Consider the following 23,039-nt stretch of genomic DNA (forward strand, 5'->3'; position numbering starts at 1 on the left):
TAATAATATATGCGTTCATGGGGATGTCAGATTTTGACGTTGAGGAGACTTGACAGCAGGGCAGCCATGTCTGTGTACCACTGTTCATTGTCCTAGCGCGCCTGCTAAAATGACGTCATACTTCTCAAAGCGGGGCGCGGTCTGATTATCGGAGGGGTGGGGCTGCGCTCTTTAGTGGGCGGGGATACGACTGTTGTAGGGGCGTGGTCGAGTGATCCTCAGCGGGGCGGGGCTAAGGGCTGGAGGCTGCGCTTCCCGCAGCCGAGAGACGGTGCACACAAACAGGACAATACAGGCAGCTGGCAGCTACTGACGCGTTCACCAGATGAGTGTGCTGTACAAAAACATATCCCGATCTAAATCACAGTCATAAAACGTCATCAGACATGGACGAAATATTCCACTATGGTTTTCAGCGGTGTTGAGACCGTGATTAGCGGGCTGTTCAGTACCAATGGTTTACCTAATGGGAATGCAGTCCGAGGCGCACAGCGTCAAATCGGGATCTCCCGATGCGATGTTTGACGCCAGTACTTGGAGGATACGCAGCATCTGGGACGGGGTAAAGCTGGAAGTTGCTGGGGAAGCCAGCCCCGTCGTCCTGCACAGCTTCACGCAGCTGGACCCTGATTTGCCCCTTCTGGAGGTAGGGCAATCCGAGAGTAAACTACGATTGTGTCTGGTTTTAATGAACGGGATGCGCAACATGTAATTAGTCTCAGACACGAGACTGGTGGTCTTCTGCATGCTGCCTATTTTTTTTTATATACGCAAATACACTTTAACAATATTCACTGCTTATGTCTTTAATCAGTAATTGGCTTCTGGACATATTTATCAACATTTCGAGTAATAAAACGTGTTTTTATATATATTGAACAGGTGTCTTATAGGCTATATATTGTACGTTGAATTCGTCAATATATTAAGTTTCATATATTATAAATATAAACCTATCAACATGTCTTTTAATGCACCTCATTAAATAAATTATATTCGTTCCTGAGCAGAAAGCAAAGAAAACATATATATATTGCGTCAAAATGGTTAAGTGTTTTAAAAATGCACCAGCGCACGTATTGCAAGTCATCATTGATAATAGTGGCCGCTTCTTCAGACAGCAATTTGTCACCAGACAGGGAACTAAATCAATCCTTTCCGTGAAAATGTAAGGAATAGGGGGGTGATGCCGCGTTACAGACGCTTTCAGAAACGCCGCGGTGACTCACATCTCGTTGCATCTAGTTTTTTGAGAATGACGTGCTGATTTATGGTCAAAACAGGCGTATACGTAACAAGTCGTAGTTTGGCCGTCGATTTGTCACTGTTTTTTTTTTTTTTTTTTTTTACAACGTTTTGTAATTGAGCTTAAAATTTACGGGAGAAATACGTTCTTGGTAATTGAATAAAAAGGAGACAGTCAGCAGTGTGTGTGTGTGTGTGTGCACGGCCACAGCATCACGGGGCGCACGGCTGGAGGGGCGTGGTTTGGCTGGCCACGCCCTTTGTCCGCGCCAGTCCACTCGCTGGTTCCTATCCGGTCCACTTTGTTCCAAATAACACAAGATGGACTAGTGGAGCTAATCAGATTCGGGAAGTGGTTTCTGTTCCGTACCTGTCTCTCTCTGCGTACATTGTGCTTGCATTTGCTTCTGTGTGTGTGGCGATTAAACGGCACCTTTCTCTGCTGTAATAAGATCTGAAGTCAGACCTGGGTTGGGAGGGGGTGGTTGATAAATGATTCACAGGCGCTGGTGTAGATAGGGTCTCTGGGGTAGATGTTCAGACCAGGGCTTTGTATAAACCTCTATAGCCTCAGATGGGCGTGGTTTTCAGTGTCACCTCTGATCTTGCCATTTGACGAGAGTGTGAAGGACGAACTTGATGCCCCTAGTTAAAAAATCATTATATTTCAGTTCATTTATTTTTCAGGGCGTACACCTTCAGCTGATGTGACTTGGTCCTGTGCAGCCTTGTGCCTTTGTCTGAGCAGGCCATCTCCTTACAGATGCTCTGGGTGGGGTTTCTCTTTGCTTGTCGCGTGGTTACTGTAGTCTCTCCGTTTCCCTGCTATCGATGGCTGCTCTAGCCTGTGGATCCCCCTGCGTTGTTTTTATTAGTAACCGGCCACAGTCTCCCATCGTCTTGCAGGCTGGCGGTCAGTCAGATACGGGCGTCTCCATATTTTCAGTCCATCGCTCCCCTGCGCCTTCGGGGAAGTGAATCCTAGCTTTGCGGCAAAGTGGAACGTGGCTCTGTGTGTGTGTGTGTGTCTGTGTGTGTGTATGTGGGGGGGGGGGTGGTAGTGAAGTGGTGTTATGCCCCAGTGTACGGTTTTCTGAACTACCCGATTCCTCGGGGGGGAATAGTCCCCCCCCCCCCCACCCAGGAGGCCCACAGGAGTGGCCGATTCTTTGCATATCTTGAGGAAATGCAGCCCCCCTGTTTCTGGGGGTCCTGTCTCCCTGCCCCCCTCCTGGAGGCCCAGTCCCTCTTCTCCAACTTCACATTCTTCCATTCCATTTTTTTCTCTCAGTTTGATTTGGAAAACAGGTCCGCTCAGCTGTTTGGAAAATGGGATTATTATTTTTTTCCCCCCCTCGTTGGAAACACTGACTTGGGTCAGGGACGATGGGCCAGCGATGGGCCTGATGGCAGCATCTGCAGTGGGAAGCGATGTGACGTATGAGTGTGACCAGCTGCACGGGGCTGACACTCTTTCTAAGGCTTACTTTTCCAAGCCGATCTCAGAGCTATCGATAGCACAGACCTGAGTGCTGCCTTTTGGCTGCCTTTGGCTCCGCCTCCATGGTCTTTGTTGTGAAGTGTGTGTGTTCCGCCCCCACCCCGAACCTGTGGCGCCCGTCGGGCATGGTGGGCACCGACAGCAGCAGTGACAAACCCATTTCCCGCTCTGTGTCCCTGTTGTGTGGCCTCCAGCCATGAGAGAAAGGCAGGAAGGTCACCAGCATGCAGGTAACCCGGCAGTATCTGTCTGCCGAATGTCACCTGTCTGTCACCAATGCCCCAGCGCTGGCAAATCATCGCTAGATCGCTGTTTGTGAACTGCTCATAGGTACGAGCAAACAGAGTTGTTTATGCATCGCAGACACCTGTCAGATATTAGAAGGATAAATATCTGGACCTGTCGGCAGCTTCCAAATCCTCCTGTAGTGTGAAAAGTGTTGTGACCCGGTTGCAACTGATAGTGAATGCAGCAACGAGCCACAGCCAATGAGAGCGCAGGACATGTGTGAAAGGTTTCACTTGTTTTTAAACTGTTCTTAGTGTTCATATATATATACACACACACTGAAGACCTGGGGTATGCCATAATGTTTGTATGTAATGTAATAATTTGTAAATGTAGATCATATATTGTTATTTAATTAAAGTGTTTTAACAATTTGTAGACACTAATCGTAGAATTGTCATTGTCACGTGTCACTTCTTGCGTGTGTTTTTATGACATAACGTAGTTTGAAAACCAGACAGACCTGTCAGGGATTTTGTAGTGTGTGACCCCCTATCGTTGAGCAATCGTAAACCACTGGGACTTCAAGATTCCTGATTGCAAGATGACATGCTGCGTAGTGTGAACAGTACAGCGATCTGATGACTTTTAAAGTCCTGTAGTGTGAACAGTACAGCGATCTGACGACTTTCAAAGTCATGTAGTGTGAACAGTACAGCGATCTGATGACTTTTAAAGTCATGTAGTGTGAACAGTACAGCGATCTGATGACTTTTAAAGTCATGTAGTGTGAACAGTACAGCGATCTGACGACTTTCAAAGTCCTGTAGTGTGAACAGTACAGCGATCTGACGACTTTCAAAGTCATGTAGTGTGAACAGTACAGCGATCTGATGACTTTCAAAGTCATGTAGTGTGAACAGTACAGCGATCTGACGACTTTCAAAGTCCTGTAGTGTGAACAGTACAGCGATCTGATGACTTTTAAAGTCATGTAGTGTGAACAGTACAGCGATCTGATGACTTTCAAAGTCATGTAGTGTGAACAGTACAGCGATCTGACGACTTTCAAAGTCCTGTAGTGTGAACAGTACAGCGATCTGACGACTTTCAAAGTCATGTAGTGTGAACAGTACAGCGATCTGATGACTTTCAAAGTCCTGTAGTGTGAACAGTACAGCGATCTGACGACTTTCAAAGTCATGTAGTGTGAACAGTACAGCGATCTGATGACTTTTAAAGTCATGTAGTGTGAACAGTACAGCGATCTGATGACTTTTAAAGTCATGTAGTGTGAACAGTACAGCGATCTGACGACTTTCAAAGTCATGTAGTGTGAACAGTACAGCGATCTGACGACTTTCAAAGTCCTGTAGTGTGAACAGTACAGCGATCTGATGACTTTTAAAGTCATGTAGTGTGAACAGTACAGCGATCTGATGACTTTTAAAGTCATGTAGTGTGAACAGTACAGCGATCTGATGACTTTTAAAGTCATGTAGTGTGAACAGTACAGCGATCTGACGATTTTCAAAGTCATGTAGTGTGAACAGTACAGCGATCTGACGACTTTCAAAGTCCTGTAGTGTGAACAGTACAGCGATCTGATGACTTTTAAAGTCATGTAGTGTGAACAGTACAGCGATCTGATGACTTTCAAAGTCCTGTAGTGTGAACAGTACAGCGATCTGACGACTTTCAAAGTCATGTAGTGTGAATTTTGCATTAGTGCCTGCCTCTTCCTGCCCAGATCCTTTACAGCAGCTCTGTGGATGGGGAAGGGGCACACCCTCCCCCAGGAGTGATTTCTGTCTAACAGATCACCACTATAAACATTTCATATCAGTGAACAGCGTGTCAGTAATGCTGCATGTTAGTCATGTTGTAAGGCGATTAGATAGGAAATCTTGATACACAGGTAATGATGTAACCCTAAGACGAAATCAGGGTAAATATTGTTCAAAGTGGCTTTTCGAAGACGTTGGGCCCATGTTTTAATGCTCTCCAGCTACGTGGCACCGCAGCTTAGGTAATGAGAGCCTTTTCTGTAGCAGGACTCGCCTACCTAACAGTGTGTCTCCTATGTGGGCAGACAGCCTGGTGAAACGTGACTCTAACTGTGCACGCTAGTCTAGGGCTTAGCCAGATATAATCCTCTCCTCCATAATCCAATTAGCTAATTGAGGTTCATCACCCCCCCCCCGCTCACTTTGTCTGTGTGGCTTGTCTCTCTGCGCCTCTGAGCCGATGCCCCTCAAGAGCAGGCTGCCGTATGGCTGGATGGGACGACATCTACGAGTTTCCATCACGTCTGCCTCATGCACCCCTCCCCATAGAAAATGTAAAAGCTAAAGGAGAGTCAGGGGTCGGCCCCACACGCCTGGAAATGAGACGGTGGGTCCCACGTTCCACGCGGGGTGAATGCTCTAGCTGAATAGTGGCAGGATAAATGCTGTAAGTGTGGGGGGGGGCTTGTCTTTTCAGTCTGATTTGTCCTGAAAGGGGCTCGGTCCGTAACTGTTACTTTTTGGAGCAGAAGTAGGAGATAGCTTACTGGTCTCCTTTCCTTTTTCCATCCATTTGACTTCCGTAGCTGCTTATCCAGCACAGGGTCACTGGGAAAGGAAGTGAAGGGTGTGAGGCGGGGAATGCCGATGTATCGCAGGGTACACACACACAGACACACGCACACACACACACACACACACACACAGACACACGCACACACACACACAGACACACGCACACACACACAGACACACGCGCACACACACACAGACACACGCACACACACACACACACACAGACACACGCACACACACACACACACAGACACACGCACACACACAGACACACGCACGCACATACACACACACACACAGACACACGCACACACACAGACACACGCACACACACAGACACACGCACACAGACACACGCACACAGACACACACACACACACACACACACAGACACACGCACACACGCACACACACAGACACACGCACACACACACACAGACACACGCACACACAAACACACGCACACACACACACAGACACACGCACGCACACACACGCACACACAGACACACACAGACACACACAGACACGCACACACACACACCTATACTCATATCTTTGTGGGGACTCTTCAGTCATTTCTGTGGGTATAACTCTAATCCAAACTGTGTCCACCTTAACTCCTACCCAGCCCTAATCTTCACCGAAAGTAACTAAACAAAATATGAGACTTTTGGCATTTGTAGCTTTTTGATTGCAGTTACAGATTTTTATAAAATTGAGTTTCCCCATCTGGGGACTGGGAGGTCTGGTCCCCACAATGTAATAATTACAAAAACACACTTTTGGACACACATGCATACCTCTCCAAACACGCGCACGGACACACACACACACACACACACACATATGCTCTACTGTGGTATTTAATAGTATCAGTAATACATGTTAATCATGCCGTCTGACCTGGGCAGCTGGAGAATGAGTATGTGTGTATGTGGAACATATTTATATTACATTGTGGGGACCAAATGTTCCCCAAAATGTGAAAAAAAACCTGTTATTTTAACATTGTGGGATCCATTTTTCAGGTCCCTGCAAAGATCTGTGAATGCAATCAAAACATTAAAAATTCCAAAAGTCTTGTATTTTGTTTGGTTACTTATGGTTAAGGTTAGGGCTGAGTAGGGGATACGATTGACATGATTGGCATTAGGGGTTTTCCCACAGAAATGAATGGAGAGTCCCCACAAAGATATAATTACAAACCTGTGTGTGTTTTTTTGTGTGTGTGTATTTTTGTGTGTTTGTGTGTACGTGTGTGTGTGTATTTTTGTGCATGTGTGTGTGTGTTTTTCATATCCGCCATCCTCCCTCACTTGTCATTTTCGCCTAGATAAAGAGAGAGAATGAGGGAAGATGATATCAGTTCTGCAGTAGATGATGTCATGTTTTTGACTTTGGATTCTGTTCTTGCTGGACTGTAAACAGCACTGCGGCTGGGATGCATTAATCTGCTTTTGAATCGACATCCTCTGTGTGCATTTATTAAGCCCAATGGACAGATAGGAGGATGTAGACTTGATTGCTGGGACATTATGCAGTGAAGTGGATCCTGGGGAATCTCTGTCTGTGAAGTTCTGCAATATAATGAACCTCTGGGTTGGGGAGGAGCCCTCATATGTAACGTTCTCTTTCATCTGACTGAAAAATAATATGGGTTAAAGGGATTGGATATAAAAACTCACAATGCACTGGGGAGGAAAGAGAAAGAACATTAAAGGCAAAACAGGCAGAAGATGGGAAGGATTTGCTGACATTCGCGGAACAAAAATTACAAAAGGGAGTAAAGAAAGATTAATTGTTGTCTTTTTCCCCTGCTCTGCGAGGGAGCAGTTAGAAAAGTGAGCAGAGAGAAAGAGAGACGGAGAGAATGAGAGGGAAAGAAGGGAACTGAGCAGAAAGAAAGGATGAAAGAATGAAAGAAAAGGGGAGAGATGAGAGAGACATCCCAGCATGCACCGCTCCATGGCTGTGATCCTGCATGTGGCACAGACAGCAGCCCGGCACATCTCACCAAACAGAGCCGCCCCCCCCCCGCCCCCGCAGCAGCCCCCGCTCAGCCCCCGCAGCTCTGCGCTCCTGTCAGGCTTGTGTTGTGCTTTGGGATGGCCGTATTATTCTTTGGGATTCCTGGCTGGGCTGCTGACTGGGTGAAGCAGACGGTGTGTTGTGAGTGTAACAGAGGGAGGACTGGAAAAACAGTCTGTTCTCCAAATCCTCCCCCTTTCAAAATGCAACTTGGGAGGAGGGACAGCCCCTCTACCCCCCACCCCCAAACCCCTTTTTCTTAGCCAAGGTTTGTTGGGGGTTGAGGGGGGGTAACTCTATACCTCCTGCTCTCCTCCCCCCTTTGGTGAGTCTGTAGCTTTGAAAACCCCCCAGCAGAGAGAGAGGAACCTCACATGCAGGCCTTGGCCCTCGCTCTGCCCCCCAATGCCTCCATGAGTCATCCTGTCGGTGGCTCACCGTGACTCATCGCCATGGTCACCGAATGCCTATGTTTGGATTCTGCTGCTGACTTTAGAGGCATAAACCACCCGCCCCCCCCAGCAGCTCCACATAAATTTTAGAAGTTTCCCTTACCGGGGTTTGATTAGAGACTGAGGGGGGCTTTGAAGTCTCCTCGGGTCACTGTAATCGGCAGTAACGACAGCCATAAACGCTCCTTTGCCGCTTTCTCTTGAGGGCCTGCCCCTTTGTGCTGGATTCTCCCTCCACCCCCAGTCAGCCGTATGTGAAAACTTTTAAAACCCGGTTAAAGTGACCCCCCCCCCCCGCCCAAGCCTCACTACGCTGGCTCAGAACGAGATCTTTATTTCCGCCGCATCTCAGATCGTTGTTAAAACCGGCAGGGGTGTGTCAAGATGTTTAAGTGCTGCCTGAGGATATGTGATGATCTCAGAGATCTGAGAGAAGGACAGGGAAGGTCCTGCTTGGGGAAAAAAAATGGCTAAATTAAGACAGCGAGTTTGAAGAGGAAAGTTCTGGGAAGATGAGAAGACCAGAAGCAGGAATGTATCTCCTGGTGTTTGTGCAGACGCATGGAGGTTGCATGGTCTGGGCCCATGATGGCGTTTCAGATCCGGATCAGGGTCCAAAATGGGAGGCTGCCCCCCCCCTCCTCTGTTGGGGTCTTGTGTACAGGTGGAAGGTCTGACACCGTGTGTAAGTGTAAACCTACATGTGGGGTATTCACTGCTCCAGCCTGCATCTCGCCTTGTTATGCTGTGGGGGCTGATCCGAAGCCCGGTGACTTACGGGGCAGCATGGTGTTCTGGCTCTGCCCCGAGGAACCCTGCTGTTGCACCTTTGACTGATTAATGTGAGATTTACAGGTGCAATTCCTGGCATAAGACGGTAAATTTCTTTCAGCAAAACCAATGGGACAGTAATAATCAAGACAAGCTGAGGAACAGATTCCAGAGAGAGCTGTCCAGCACATGTCGACGTGAGGAAGGGAAAGGGGTTCTTCAGAGACAGGAGAGGCTGGGCGAGGGATGCGGAATCGGGAGCCCAAGTGGCATTGCGCCCCCAGAGGGAGCTCCGCCCACTTGGGTGTGGCCTAGACTGTTTGTTGACGTTGGTTCCTTGTTAAGGTCGCTGCTGTTTACTACCGTGGGATCCCGGTTCCGTGACATTTTTTATTCTTGATTTCTCATTTCTGCCTTCAGCTCCTTTGTGTCCAATGCGGGTGATGGGGTGGTTATGCACGCAGCTGGATTTGATGATGAGAAACTCTTTGCTGTTCCAGAAAAAGCAGCTACGTGAAAAATGAACGGAAATTTTGCAGGCCGGTGCGAGGGAGCTGCAGAGGCGTGCGAGGTCAATCCTACTTTATGGCCTTATTGCCTAACTGTGTTAATCAGCTGCCACAAAAACACACTGTTGTTTTCTTTAAAGCTTGTTTCTCAGCTAGTCTGCTTGCAACATGTTTGTTTTGTTTTTTTTTCTGGCTGACATGAGGTCACTTGGTGCTCAGATACCTTTTTAGACAATGGGATGTCTGCACCTGGAGGTCACCAATAGAAATGATTTCTCGAGTGGTCACAGCCTTCATATGACTCACTGTTTGGATGGGCGCTGACAGACCTTGCAGTTAAAAAGCAGAGTTTTGGATGGTGGGGAGCAGCCCCTTCCTTTGCAGAGGTTGTCTGGCTTGCAGAAACAAACCTGGTTCCATCTCCTCGCCCATTGGGGGGGGGGGTTTACTCACTAAAGGTGGAGGTCTGTTCTTTGGTGCGGCAGCATCTTCTGGGTGGCATATTGTTGCCGTGGAGATGTTGCTGAGGCAGACAGCTGGTTGATGATGCAGGACGAGCGAATCCTTGTTTCCTTAAGTCAGCCATTCTCTGTAAAAAAAAGTGAAACCGTCTGTAGTGCACTAGCATGATTGTGTGTAAAGTGATTTAGATATAATAAATGTCATAAAATGCTAGTCAAACATCTGAGAATTTGCAGCTGTGGATCAGGGCCCCGCCCCTCCCTTTCTGTGCTGTAGATCTTGACGCAATCGGCCTCAAAATAACAAAAGAGTTTATGGCCCTTCTGAAACTTGACGACAGAAGGTTTATCACATTTCACTCTTGCTGCCGTCAGATTTCGTAGCATTGCCTTTCACCCCCCCCTCCCAATGGCCATGACTGTTGTGACCACGTGGCTGTCTGTGGCTTGTGCTTGACCTTTGTACACCCCTCGCACGCACGCGAGCGGCTGCACCTGGCCGCCTCTGATCGATCTGGGAGTTAAGGGGCGGGGCTAGATACAGACCAGTCCGAAGCCTTCAGTACCGCTGCCGCCAGCCTGAGGGGCTGGTGGTTCCCCTCCAGGGTAAGACTTCTACCCTCTGGCACCCCCCACTCGCTGGAGGACCCCTTCCATTGATGGCAGTAAGTGCCTTCACGGCTCCGCTGCTCCCGAACTCGCTGCACCCTTTCCGTGACATCGAGTTACCCTCTGACGTGTTCGTTTACCCTGTCGTTATCTACAGTACGACAAGGGATTTGTTTCAAAATGTCGTTGCGTTTTTTTTTTCCCCAGTTATCCACATTTATTAGCTCGTGTAAATACTGCGCAGCAGAGGGGGTTCCTGTGGTCGCCACCGACCGCCTGACTTCTCCTTCTTTGTGTAACTTGAGTTGCCTTGCAGGGACTTTAATGTTGGTGTAGCTGGTCTTTATCCCCGATGATAGTTGCTGGGTCCCCGTCCTCGACAGCACAGTGACTGTATGCACTCTGTAATCATGCCGAACCCAAGTGAAAGAGGCACCTCTTACCTCCAGGTGGTCACACTGCCAGAGTGTACGGTTTGGTGATGTGCTCTGGGGGGGTGGGATTGACAGGCACCCATGTGGCTGCAGAGAGTAAAGCAACATGGCGCATGTGTTTATTTGTGGGTGTATTGGAGGGAACTGAATCAACAAAGATATCCACTTCCGCCCACAGAGTGTCAGGATGGAACGCCAAGTACTACTGATCGGATTTTCTGTGCTTTTTTTTTTTTTTTTTTTTAATTAACTTTTTATTAGATTTTCAAATTTCAGGTTCTTCAGTTTGCCAGTTTCTCGCAGAATCACAGTCATAGCTATCGCATCATGGCGAAAACATTATTACGTGCTGTGAGGACCAGGGCATTTGGGGGTACTTTCAAATAAAAATGTAAATAATCAAAAACAAGTATACAAAAGCAAAGCAGAGGTAAATCAAAACACATCAGATACAGATCCTCAGCAAATGCCATTCAATTGTTCTGTAACTCGAGTTGTTCTTTCTGTACCTCGATTTGCCATTAAATGCCATTAAAACCCACAGTGCACCAAGATAATCAGTTATATAGTTTTTACCAAATATATTTGTATTGGAGACCAAATCCTTAAAAAGGTCAGATTTTTTATTTAAATCATATGTTAATTTCTCTAGGGGCAATAACTCAGAAATTTGTATCAGCCACACATTGGTAGAGGGGATTGCATTGGTTTGGACCAATGCAGCAATAAACGTTATTTTAGCCAGGTAGATTAGCATATTGAAAAGACTTTCTGAATCCTCATCTAAACATTTATGCTGAGAATTTAACAGCTATATATTTGGTGATATATCAAATTGTTTGTCCATTATATGTTGTACAATAGAGTGAGCCCCTTTCCAGAAGACCTGCATCTAATTGCAAGCCCATAATACACGTATTAAGGTACCCAAACTAGCCTTGCATTTAGAGTAATGCAGCTGTTTTCGATGCTGGGAAACGTATCGTGAAGCTGAACAGGTGTAATGCAAAATCTGTGAATGAATCTGAAATGCTGCTCATGTGCATTTATATAAGTATTCTTAGGGAATATCTTATCACCTATATCAGGCCATTCATCCTCAGAGAGCAGTACTTGCAATTCTTCCTAAGAAAGCTAGTAGCACCTAACCAGCTCATGAAAGAGAGTGAGACCTTAGATGTTTTCTTGGCATGGCAGGGTGTTCTCAATGCGTTTGCAAAAATATTTCGGACATAGTTGTGCCGCTCACCAACATGCGACAACATTCCTATTTCGTTTGGTCTCCTAAGTACCATGTGACCTTTGAGGCAATTCAATCTGTACTGTGTAGCCCCTCCCTCAATGATGGCCACATCTAATTTAGATTAAATGTGTTATTTTGCGACCATTCTGATTGTATTTATGACTTGTGATTTGGCCTGGGTCTCTTCCGAGGTCTATGATCAGTGTGTTGTGTTCGTTATATGCCCGTTTGTCATTGTGTCTGTTCATCATATCTGTCTATAATAACTGTTTGGAACCTTCTGACTGATGCAAGGTTAAGACTCAACACTCAATATACAGAATATTCCAAACAGTTATTATAGATAGATATGTGGATGACCAGAATTCAGTTTAAAGCCACTGGATTAAATGAAAAAGTTTGTCCATGAAACTGAATACGGCTTATTCGCTGTCCAGGGTGGCAAAACGGATTCCGGATCGTCAAATAGCCGTATCTTCTATATAAGCACTGGAGCCTAACTGGGTAGCACTTTCTGTGCTACCCACTGAAAACCGCATTTGCATCCTCCCCCAGAATACTGTCCACAGCACTTTCCCAGAATCCAGAGTCATCCGTTTGGCATGTTCCTAATTTAAAGTACTAATTTCTGTCAGTTTATATGTTTTGCTTGCCCCGCCACGAAAACAAACCTTGGTAACTATAATGGTGGCGAAAGTACAGATAGTTAATGATAAACTTGCTGTGTCGTGGAACAGCATGCAGCCGTGTCAGCGCCGGCACAGTAGGAATGCTAATGCTAAGCTAACTGGGGGGGGGAGCTGTCTGCTAACCAGCCTGCATCCCTGCTGCCTGGCAGGAGAGCTCCGCACTGTCTGAAGCTGGACGGCGGCAGTGTCGCTAGTGAGCCTAGCGCTGTCGCTAAGTTAACTGGAATGGGGGTGGGGGTGGCCTCCATGCCTGGCAGAAGCTCCGCAGCCCAGTAGGAAGTCAGGGGTCTGCTGGCATCCCGGTCTGCGCCGTGTGGATTGGGGCAGAAAAACGAGGAATGAGGCCGTCCTGACTTGGTTGGATTCGAAGCTTTCCAGGGTACAAGACCCTGGGGGGGGGGGAGGGGGTGCTTGTGGATATTTGTCCACTTAATCCCTGTCATAATGATAAATGCAGCAGATACACAGGCCAGCTGGGTGCGAGTGTTTGCTCAATACCTACCTGTGTGAGACCGTCTGTTTGGTCTGGGGGGTTTGGGCTGCCGACAAAGCGATTCTGTGTGTGTGTGTGGGCATGTATATATTAAACTGTGGGGATCAAATGTAACAAAAACATATTTTTCCAAGGGAAACTTATTTATAAAGGTCTGTGACTGCAATCAAAAAACTAAAAATGCAATGAATGGACGGTCCCCACAAAGACAGGAGTACAGGTGTGGCGTCTGTGTGTTTGTGTATGTGTGACTTGCTGCTGGCTTCACCCGGATGCCAGGGCGAGATGAGCGATCTGGATGAGGCCTGCATGCCCCATTGCTGCCCCCCCCCCCCATCCAGGTCAGGATGAACATAACCGGGCTGGGGTGGCGGGGGAGGAGGTGTCCAAGGGTAACTGCTTCCCCTTATTACTAGCCAGGGGGGAGGAGGGTCAGGGCTGGAGACGTGCACCCCTAGGTGTCAGGGCCTGGTTCTCTGGGTCAAATCATGTGTGTTCTGGTAGCTGCAGACATGAGCGTTAAAAATGCAAGGCTTGCTAAGTTTTGTTCCCTATTACAGAGCAAAATTGGTTTAGTGTAACATTGTCTTAAGTCAGCTACCATGTTTCTTGCAATGTGAAAATTGCATGTGTATAACATGCATTGTCCATATTAATATTCCACATTGTGAAGCTTCACTAGAGTACTACTTTTCCTTTTGTATCAAGCATCAAAAAAGGTTGTCACATGACGTGTTTACTTTAATTTGCCTTACTTGACATTGCACATCCTGTAATGTAATTATTGCTCATGCGCAGGTCGCGATGACGACGCTGAAACGATATGTCATATAGCCCTAACTGCGAATGGCTAAAACTACCAGACATGATGTCCGACAGTAAAACACGCCTCAGAAGTCTAGGCTAAATCTGTGTTGTTGCCTGTATGAGCTATGATGCTAATATTGTGACAGCTAGCGGCCATCAATTGCAGTGGCACCAAAGATGACAAAGATGAAGAAGAAAGACAAAGTAGCAAAACACATGTGAGAATGGTTGACTCAAGGGGACCCGTGTGGAGGTCGTCCTGAATGGTTCTGGAAAGTGAGAGGCCACACTAAGGCTGAAGTGAGCATTCCCGGTTAGCGTGAGCGTTAAATGGTCAGGAACTTGTCACAGGTCAACGCGTGGTGCTGAAAAGGACAATTGTCTGGAAGAAAAGTCCTCCGCCTTGGAATATATGGCCTGTTTCTATGCAGACTCACTTCACGGGTCAGATCTGAGATACGGGGTTTTGCCCGCCGACGCACCATTGTTCACGACTTAGGCATGTCCGCGTCACAGAGGAAGTCACATGGCCACTGGAATGTTGGGTGAGTGTGTACGCACGTTACTGGAGTTTCGGGCAAAGCCTGGGCTGTCTCACTACCGAATCCATGCTGTCACTGGATGGTGCTTGATCAGTGGAAGGAAGCAATGAAGCTAAATCAAATGGAAACACAAATCGGATGGACTATGTTTCAGAAGCACAGAGGAATTTATGATCACCGCTATTCTTCAAATCAGAGGATGATGCTATAATCCATCAAAGAAAGCCTCACATCTCTTATTTATATAAACCAGATTGAATTAATCGTGGTCCCTGAACTGAAATCATAATACGTTAATTACATGGTTTATAATCATCATAAAGTGTAATTTATTGATGCGTTAATGAACATGATCTGGTCAGAGCCAGGAGTACGCAGGGAACTGCAGAAATACAAAGAGGGTGGTGTAGAACATGAAAAAGAAGAGGGAGATGGGATTTAGGCCGGGTTCCTACATCATGTCATAAGGCCGGAATTGTTTGTTGGGCTATCCTTGTCTTCTGAATTGGCTGGGTCTAGCTGGCCGTGTGGCATTGACTTCCGAGCTTCACCCACAAGCTATCGACATAGCGTCCGTCTGTGGGGGCATGTGTGTCCCGAAGGTGACAATTAGCTGGGCTATGTGGCAGAATGCCCTGGGGGCATTTTCTTCTGCCACGGCTTCCAAAATGCCCACGACTCTTTGTTTGTTTTCGGTGTAACAGGATAAAGGATTTGAGAGAAACAATTTAATTGGATTTCATCCCTTCAGGGAGCTCAGGCTGGAGCCATCCCAAAGTGGATGGATTATATTGGGAATGATTCGGGGAAGAAGATGCAGAAGAAAGATCTTCTGGCCGGCCTTAACTTGTTGTTTTGAATTGTTCAGTTGTTTTTTTTTATGCAGATTTACCTGTTTGGTAACAGATTCTGGCTATTCTGTTCAAGTGGTCTGCCTGAAAAACAGGTGATATCCGCCCCCCCCCCGAGGCCTTATGGGGGTTTATAGTCTGAATCATGCCTGTTTTTTTACCCATAATCCCGTCTGCTGTGGAATCCCATAGGCTACATCAGCTCTTCCAGTTTTCAAACGAAAATGATTTCCATCCACAATCTTTTTCACATCTTTTACAAAAGTGTTTCCATACTCTCTGAAATGAGCAGAAGCATATATGATGTAGCTATTGTCATACATGGGCATGCACACATCGACACAGTGACTGGTAAATTTGTTTCTTTTGTGCAGATTTTGTGCAGCAGTCACACTGTGCACTACGCTATTTAATAGGGGTGTGAAAATATATCAATTTTATGATTAATCGCGATCCTGGTTTTGGTGATTCAATGTCGATTCACAAAATCCCAAGATTGATCTAGTTAATTTATGCCGTTCCCTGTGACTTTGAAAATTTATAGCACAAAATAAGTAACACAAAATGAAAGCAAATGATGCAAAGAGAAAACAGATATTATTGGATGTGACCTGCTTTCAGTTACAAGAATCTGTTTTTTCTGTTTTTTTCAAATGTCATGGGTAACATTACAGCAGATCTGGTTTGATTGCACATTAATCAATGTGTCTTAAACATAGTTTGACTAGATTCGAGATGGAATCCAACTGGGCACTTGTGAATTGAATTGTGAGGTCAGGGCCGATTCCCAGCCCTAAACAATACCATAAAGATTCTAATTTATGTTTTGGCACATATCTTTAAGTTAAATTCCTTCTGAAACAAAGCAGCTATTCTTTTCAATAACCTTTTTTTCCTTTTTTGTGCTTTGAAAGAGAGAGGTTGGTTTTATTTTTTTAAAGAACCGTACCCTATGTTCCTCAAATAAAAAGATTTTGATATACAAGCTTTTAGACTTTCTTTAATCATTTTAACAATTTGTTTCCAGTGACTCTGCATTTGTAAATATGTGTTCCATTTAGAGCTTTTTAAACATATTTTCGAATATGGAAAGCTGCTGTACAGTATTTAATATCTCTATTTCTATCATATTCCTATTTCTGCCATATTCATATTTCTATCAGATTCATGTCGAATTGGAATCAAATCTAATTGAATCAAATTGTTAGTTTGTGAATCGGAATCGAATCGAATCGAGGCAATACCCAGCCCTACTATTTAGCTGTGTACAGGACAGCAACAGGGAACATGCCTTTGAAAGCAGCTCTTCCATATCCGCCATGTTGGAATACTGCTTACTTCTACTGTATGTAGGGTGATTAGGTGACCAGGCAGACAATGAGAGGTCGTAACTAGTTGGATCAAAACCGGGATGGAGTCTTCATTTTCAAAAGTCTCAGTTTTCACTCATCCACACCTCAGTGCTAAAACGGAGCTTTCAGAAGTATACGGCTATGAAAGCATCATGAAAAACAGAGAACAGGAGAAAACAGAGACCAAAGTCTGCTTTTTAAATAAAAGCCTAGCCTTACTCGTGAGTGTATATTGGGCGAATAGCCCTCAGTGGTCCCCAGGGCAATCAGTCGGCATGGTAACAATCAGGGCCGCCCGATACATCGTTTCAGAGTCTTCATCATGACAGGTGCATGCACACTAATCACATTGGTCGGCACTGCTTTGTGTCTGTTGACAGAACTCGCAGCGACAGCCCCAATTTATTTGACACACTCTTTGGGTAGATAATAAGTTCTATTTGGCTACAGTTTATTTTGGATAATTTCATCTCCTTTTATGATCTATAAATATCGCAATATTACTCTGGGATATTTCAACTTTTGGGATGTGATATGGTGCAGTCCAATCAACAATGCTGGGCAAGGCGTGGCACATAGTTCAGTCTCTTATATCCTTTCATCTTGCCCTTGACGGTTGTTCTATCATCCACCCAAATGCTCCATCACCCAAATCACAGCACATGCTGTAAAAGCTCCACCCTAAAATTCAATCTGCCGATCTTTCTTAGGGGTGAGATCATCCACTTATCCAATGCTTTGCCATCCCCCCCCCCCCAAACAACTTCTATCCTTGCCTAGGGCTGGGCAGTATATCAGATTTTTACAGTACATCAATATCTTCTCAAAATGAGATATAGGATGACACAATAACTGTTATATCAATATACTTTTATTGTGCATTGAAGTTAGGCCTTTATTAAAGATTTTAAATAGAAACCAATAGTGTCCCTTCCTGATTGTAAACTATGCGGGAGGTTCGGTCATGACATTGCACAGAATCCCAAAATCCTCAGCTAAAATCAGACCAAGGAAGTTAGCGTCTCACGGGAAATTGATGTAGGAGAAAGGCGACGAATCATTGTTACTCAGTTAATTGTGTTTTAAAACATTGACAAATGGCTCACAGGTTAAAAATACCGTAATTTCCAATGTTTGTAAGTGTAATAACTTAAAACGAGGGTCTTTCCGGTTATTAAGTGCACTTTCTCTGGTTGACAGGCTTCTGTTTTAGAGCCATTTGCCAAATAGGTTTTAGATTGTAGTTTTCATACATTCACTTCTGTTTTAAGAGCGATTTCATAAATCGATTTCAAAAAATGCTGTTGGTAGACATAGTGGTGTGAAAGGATGTTATGTTGAGGCTGCTTTAATGGCGTCATGCAACACGGATACAGGCATCATTTATTTTTGTCTTCTGTTTGGAATGTCGACACAGAGTAGTTGATGTATATTGGACAACAGGGAATGAAGCCCTGTATTTGCATTGATTTATGTTTTGTGACATACACTGCTTCAGTAAAAGTGCTCAGGACATCTCACATGTGGCTTTGACTTCAAATTAAACATTTATCCCACTTCATAGAAAATGTCCAGCATACCCTCCGTCAGATTCGTTCTGGTGCCGGCGCTGCTCATAACTTTTTTTCTTCTTTGTTGATGCGATCTTGCCGTTTTAAAGATTGGTGCAGGCAGAGAGCTCCTAATCTTTCTGAGCCAAGCGGAAGCCTGCGAGATCTGCTCTAGGCGTGACGGGTGAAGGCCAGTGGGTGACACGGGCATGGGGGGACGGAGGGGGGACTTTATTTGGGATGTGAGAGGAAAGAGGCTTTAATGAAATGGGTGGAAGCATCAATGGCAGAATTAAGGTAATCAAAATGGGAATTGAGGAAGGTCTGTAACAGGCTGAGGGATTGGGAATCACGGTCTGCTTGCATTTCCACTCTTGTAAGGAATCGTAGAGGAAAAAAATACGTTATGTGTTATGAGACCGATAATAAGTCAACGTGAAAGAATATGCTTATCAGCTTTGGGCCTCATAACAGCTCTTAGACTTTAATATGTTCATGCTGACCTTAACAGTAGAGGTTTGTGAATCTTACGGGGTGGGGGGTAAGGTGAGGGGGCACTATGAGAGAAACACAATAGGATGGTAATTTACAGCTGATCTGAAGGTCCAGCAGCAGGAGTGGAGTATTATAAAGCACTGGTACTTTCCCTTTCATGCCAAACATTCAATTATCTCCCACTTAAGTGGATAACTGCAGTTCTTGGAGTTTTTTTTCTGTTTCCAGTGGAGCCGTACGCTTCAAAAAGGAGGATGAGGTAAAGTAGGGGTATTTATGTTTGGGGGGGGGGCTTGTGAGGGCTGAGAGCAAAGCGCTAGTCACATTCCGGGAGTCTCCGTGCTCTACGTCGGCGGCTCCTGCCCCCCCAGCTACACGAGGCTCCGTCGCCGTGGCGTGCCGTCCGCTCGCAGCGTGACTGACCAGGGCATTGCGTCACGAGTCCGTAAATATTTGCAGTGTGTTGCGTTTCGCCGCGTCCCATGTTTACCAAAGACGGGCCAGGATCCGGATGCGGGCTCCTCCAGCTCTTGGCCGCCTCTCGCTCGCGTCCTTCATGGATGGACGTTCAGTGACCCCGTTTAGGGAAGCTTGGGGCCAAACTCTGTGTGCGTGCGAGGCATCGGCCGGCGGCCAGAGTGTGTCCGGTGGTTCCCTCACCAAGGGGAACAACTTGGTAGGTCTCTGACAAACCAGAACAGTCGACAGAGTCCACATTTGCTTGTAGGATACACTAAAGTTAGCTGTAGGTACCGTGGTTAACATACTAACTGATAACAATCTTTTCCTGCTTCTCTCTCTCATTTGATTGGATTACAGACTTTTGTATGGATGGGTCTCAATTTCTTGTGTGATCAACATCGAAGTTCTTCACATGTTGGAAAGGCTTTTGGAGGGAAATGAACATTTTGACACAGTAACAGATGACCCATGTTATCCCGTATAAGTGACTTTATTGCCGTGTCCATCCACTGTGGATTGGGGGGGGGGGGGCGGGGGGGCGAGTGTAGGGTGCAAGGCAATGGGAGTAATTTTTGTCCCCCATCCTCCAGAACTCAACCCAGGAGATTGGAGAGGAGGTAGAAGATGGCGCCATTTACACCATCACCCTTCGGAAGGTGCAGATGCACCACACGGCCACCAAGGGGCAGCGCTGGCTGGGCGTGGAGTCGGAGTCGGCGCTCAGCCTGTACGAGACGTGCAAGGTGCGCACCATCAAGGCGGGAACGCTGGACAGGCTGGTGGAGTACATGGTGTCCGCCTTCCGCGGAAATGACTCCACCTACGTCACCATCTTCCTGTGCACCTACCGCTCCTTTGCCACCACTAAGCAGGTGCTGGACCTGCTGCTGAACAGGTACGCTCGCTTTCTTAATGAAACAACACACTTTAATACCTGGCCAATGCCCGTCCTGCGTGACCCTGTCCCCTTGCCACTGACCACGTCCATACTGCCAGTTGGAGTCACCAAATTGTCCTGCGATAGGCTGGAGTCACACCCTGGGTTGTTCCCTCTCCTGCACCTGTAGCCCCCAGGATGACACCTTGCAACCCTGAGATGGACAAGTGGTTTCAGAAAATGGATGGATGGATGGATGGAATAGACTAGGCACCTACTGCCTTAAGTAGAGTGGAAGGATTCTTTCTTTTTGAAAAAGTGATCATATCCACCAGCTGAATATTTCCCAGTTGAATAAACGAGATGCTTCATCAGTATATAAGGTTCACCCCCCCCCCCCATGCCCAGCTCATCCCTTTTATGACATCACCTCCACAATGGCCTAATTAGTACAGTCTAATACAGTGTATAACTACTGTGTTTAAAATCTGCAAAGCTGAATTGATCTGGATCCTTCCCAGTTACAGGTACGCTTGCTCAACTTGCTGCCACCTCAAAACCCCACCTTTTTATACATGGCCACGCCCCTTCTTCATGACCACACCCCCTCCACTGTAGCCACTCCCAGTGTATAAAGCTTTTCAAAACTAAATGGTTCCTTTCCGGTTACAGGTACGCGAAGCTGCAGCACCTTCCAGGGGCAGAGGGGCACAGAGTAACCCACGACGAGCGCACGGAGCTCAAGAAGTGAGTCTCCAGTGAAGCCTGCTATATGAACCCCCCCCCCAGAGTGTGAATAGCATACCCTTAACCCCCCCATTTAGTACAAGCCTCCCACCACTGGCACTGTGCATTGTTGCTGAACACTGCCTGTTTTGTGCTCTTCCTGCTTTCTTTGCTTCACCCTCGTCTCGTTCCTGAAGGTCACAGCCCTTTTCGTTCCATGTCTCTGTGCGTTATTATTGCTGTAAGGCAGCGAGCGGCACCTGGGCCTCTCTGTGTGCACGGTGTGCTCTTCTCTGCCTCTGGGGGGTTTCCTTTGGGTCCTCTGGATTCTCTCTGCCGTTTGAAAACAAAAAAAATTGATTTAGGTGAAATAGTGACTGCGTGTGTGAGTGTGAGTGTGTGCCCTGTGATGGACCGACGGCCCTCTAGGTTACCCTCTACCTCTTACCCATAACTCCATTCCGCATCTGAAAAACAGCTTAATCAATTGTTTGATCCCACTGCACTCAACAAATCATCCCCCGGTTGGCAAAATCTTTTCAGGAGGAATATTATATCTGGGGCACTGGACCTTCGCTTTGTGTCACTCATGGAATTTGGACCTCAGAGCAAAATTATGGATGAGCTGAGCAGTTACTGTAATTATTGTCACGTGTTGTTTCTCGCAGCACCATCTCGTCCATCCTGGGTGCCTGGCTGGACCAGTACTCCGAGGACTTCTGGAAGCCGCCAGAGTACAGCTGCCTGCGGCATCTCATTGCGTACCTGCACCTTAACTTTCCCGGGTCCGACCTGGAGCGGCGCGCCTGCAACCTGCTGGCGCAGTTCCACAGACGGCAGGTCTGCACCCCGGAGACGGAGGGTAAGGCTTCCCACAGTTCAGAGGGGATTCCCTCTAATGGGAGACGGCATAAGGAGTCCTTAAGGGAAAACTGATTTAATATATATTAGAGGGATAACCCAAGGAATTCTGGGTAAAAAAAAAAGTTACTGGGTAAGTTTGAAAAAGGGAAGGCTGAAATCCTTGGAACCAGAGTGGGAATCAGAAGGCCCATAGCAAACGTGCTGGCTTGTAGGGTCAGGTTGTTCTCGGTGACTCATGGTGTCTCGCTGCTGCCCCCCTCTGGCCGTGCACGTGCAGTGCTGGAGCAGGCCACCTGCCCCTTCGCAATGCTGGAGGAGAACGGCTTCGAGGACGAGCGGCCCGGCTTCCTTACCTTTGATCCGGTGCTGGTGGCGGAACAGTTCACGCTCATGGACGCGGTGAGAGAGCCCACGCCATAGCCGCGTTCCACCAATACTCATTCATAATCCTGCAGGGATCTCTGTGCCCTAACCCTCTATTGGATGAGCAGTTATGGAAGATGGACGGATGTGTGGATATTTATCACTTCTGCTAATTTATGTATTGTATTGCTGTTCCTCACTTGCACAACAGAGATGATGCAATTGCATGTCTGCAGAATTCTTTTATGATTTATCATTCCGGCCCCCCCCCCCCCCCCCCCCCCGTCCAGGAGCTGTTTAAGAAGGTGGTGCCCTATCACTGCCTAGGCAGCATCTGGTCCCAGCGGGACAAAAAGGGCAAAGAGCACCTGGCCCCCACCATCCGGGCCACGGTGGCCCAGTTCAACTGCGTCACCAACTGCGTCATCGCCACCTGCCTGGGCGACCGTGCGCTGAAGCCCGCACAGCGCGTCAAAGTGGTAGAGCGCTGGATCGAGGTGGCCAGGGTGAGGCGCTGCTGTTTTTCACCGTTTAATAAATAAAAAGATACAGTACTGTGCAGCGCTATGTCTTAGGCAGTCAAAGAAAATGTTATGACTGTTTATCTGGGTAGTAAGTGTATATTTGCTCAGGAAAAAAAACACAATTTAACATTAGAAGATATGCAAATTATCAGTAACAGTACTAAAAACTATTAACAAGGTGTGAAAGTGGTCCAGTCAAAAAATACACAAGTGTATTGGATTCTTACTGCAATACTGGGGTGACATTTGGAAAGGTTTTGAAACTGCAAGGCTGAAACATTTTGACAGACTTAATATCATAGTATTATACCAAAATGATCATCATTTAAACATCATTTTCATTGACTGCCAAAGGCTTTTGCATGGTACTGTAAGCGT

The 23,039-nt window shown here is 46.6% G+C and overlaps 1 protein-coding gene across 3 annotated transcripts in view; it reads left to right on the forward strand.

The window, feature by feature from the left end:
* LOC111842082 (ral guanine nucleotide dissociation stimulator-like) overlaps positions 1 to 23,039 on the forward strand; it is a 56,817-nt gene that overhangs the window by 24,572 nt on the left and 9,206 nt on the right. For 2 of the 3 annotated variants that reach the window (XM_023808358.2, XM_023808357.2), the window contains exons 2-6: positions 19,898 to 20,202; positions 20,857 to 20,931; positions 21,579 to 21,772; positions 22,052 to 22,173; positions 22,428 to 22,643. In XM_023808358.2, the coding sequence (XP_023664126.1) occupies positions 19,898 to 20,202; positions 20,857 to 20,931; positions 21,579 to 21,772; positions 22,052 to 22,173; positions 22,428 to 22,643 (912 nt within the window). Of the gene's footprint in view, positions 1 to 222; positions 647 to 19,897; positions 20,203 to 20,856; positions 20,932 to 21,578; positions 21,773 to 22,051; positions 22,174 to 22,427; positions 22,644 to 23,039 lie in introns of those variants that run through there. The other variant, XM_023808356.2, reaches the window with a different exon arrangement.

Source organism: Paramormyrops kingsleyae, chromosome 7 (genome assembly GCF_048594095.1).
Source record: "Paramormyrops kingsleyae isolate MSU_618 chromosome 7, PKINGS_0.4, whole genome shotgun sequence".
NCBI classification, from domain to species: domain Eukaryota; kingdom Metazoa; phylum Chordata; class Actinopteri; order Osteoglossiformes; family Mormyridae; genus Paramormyrops; species Paramormyrops kingsleyae.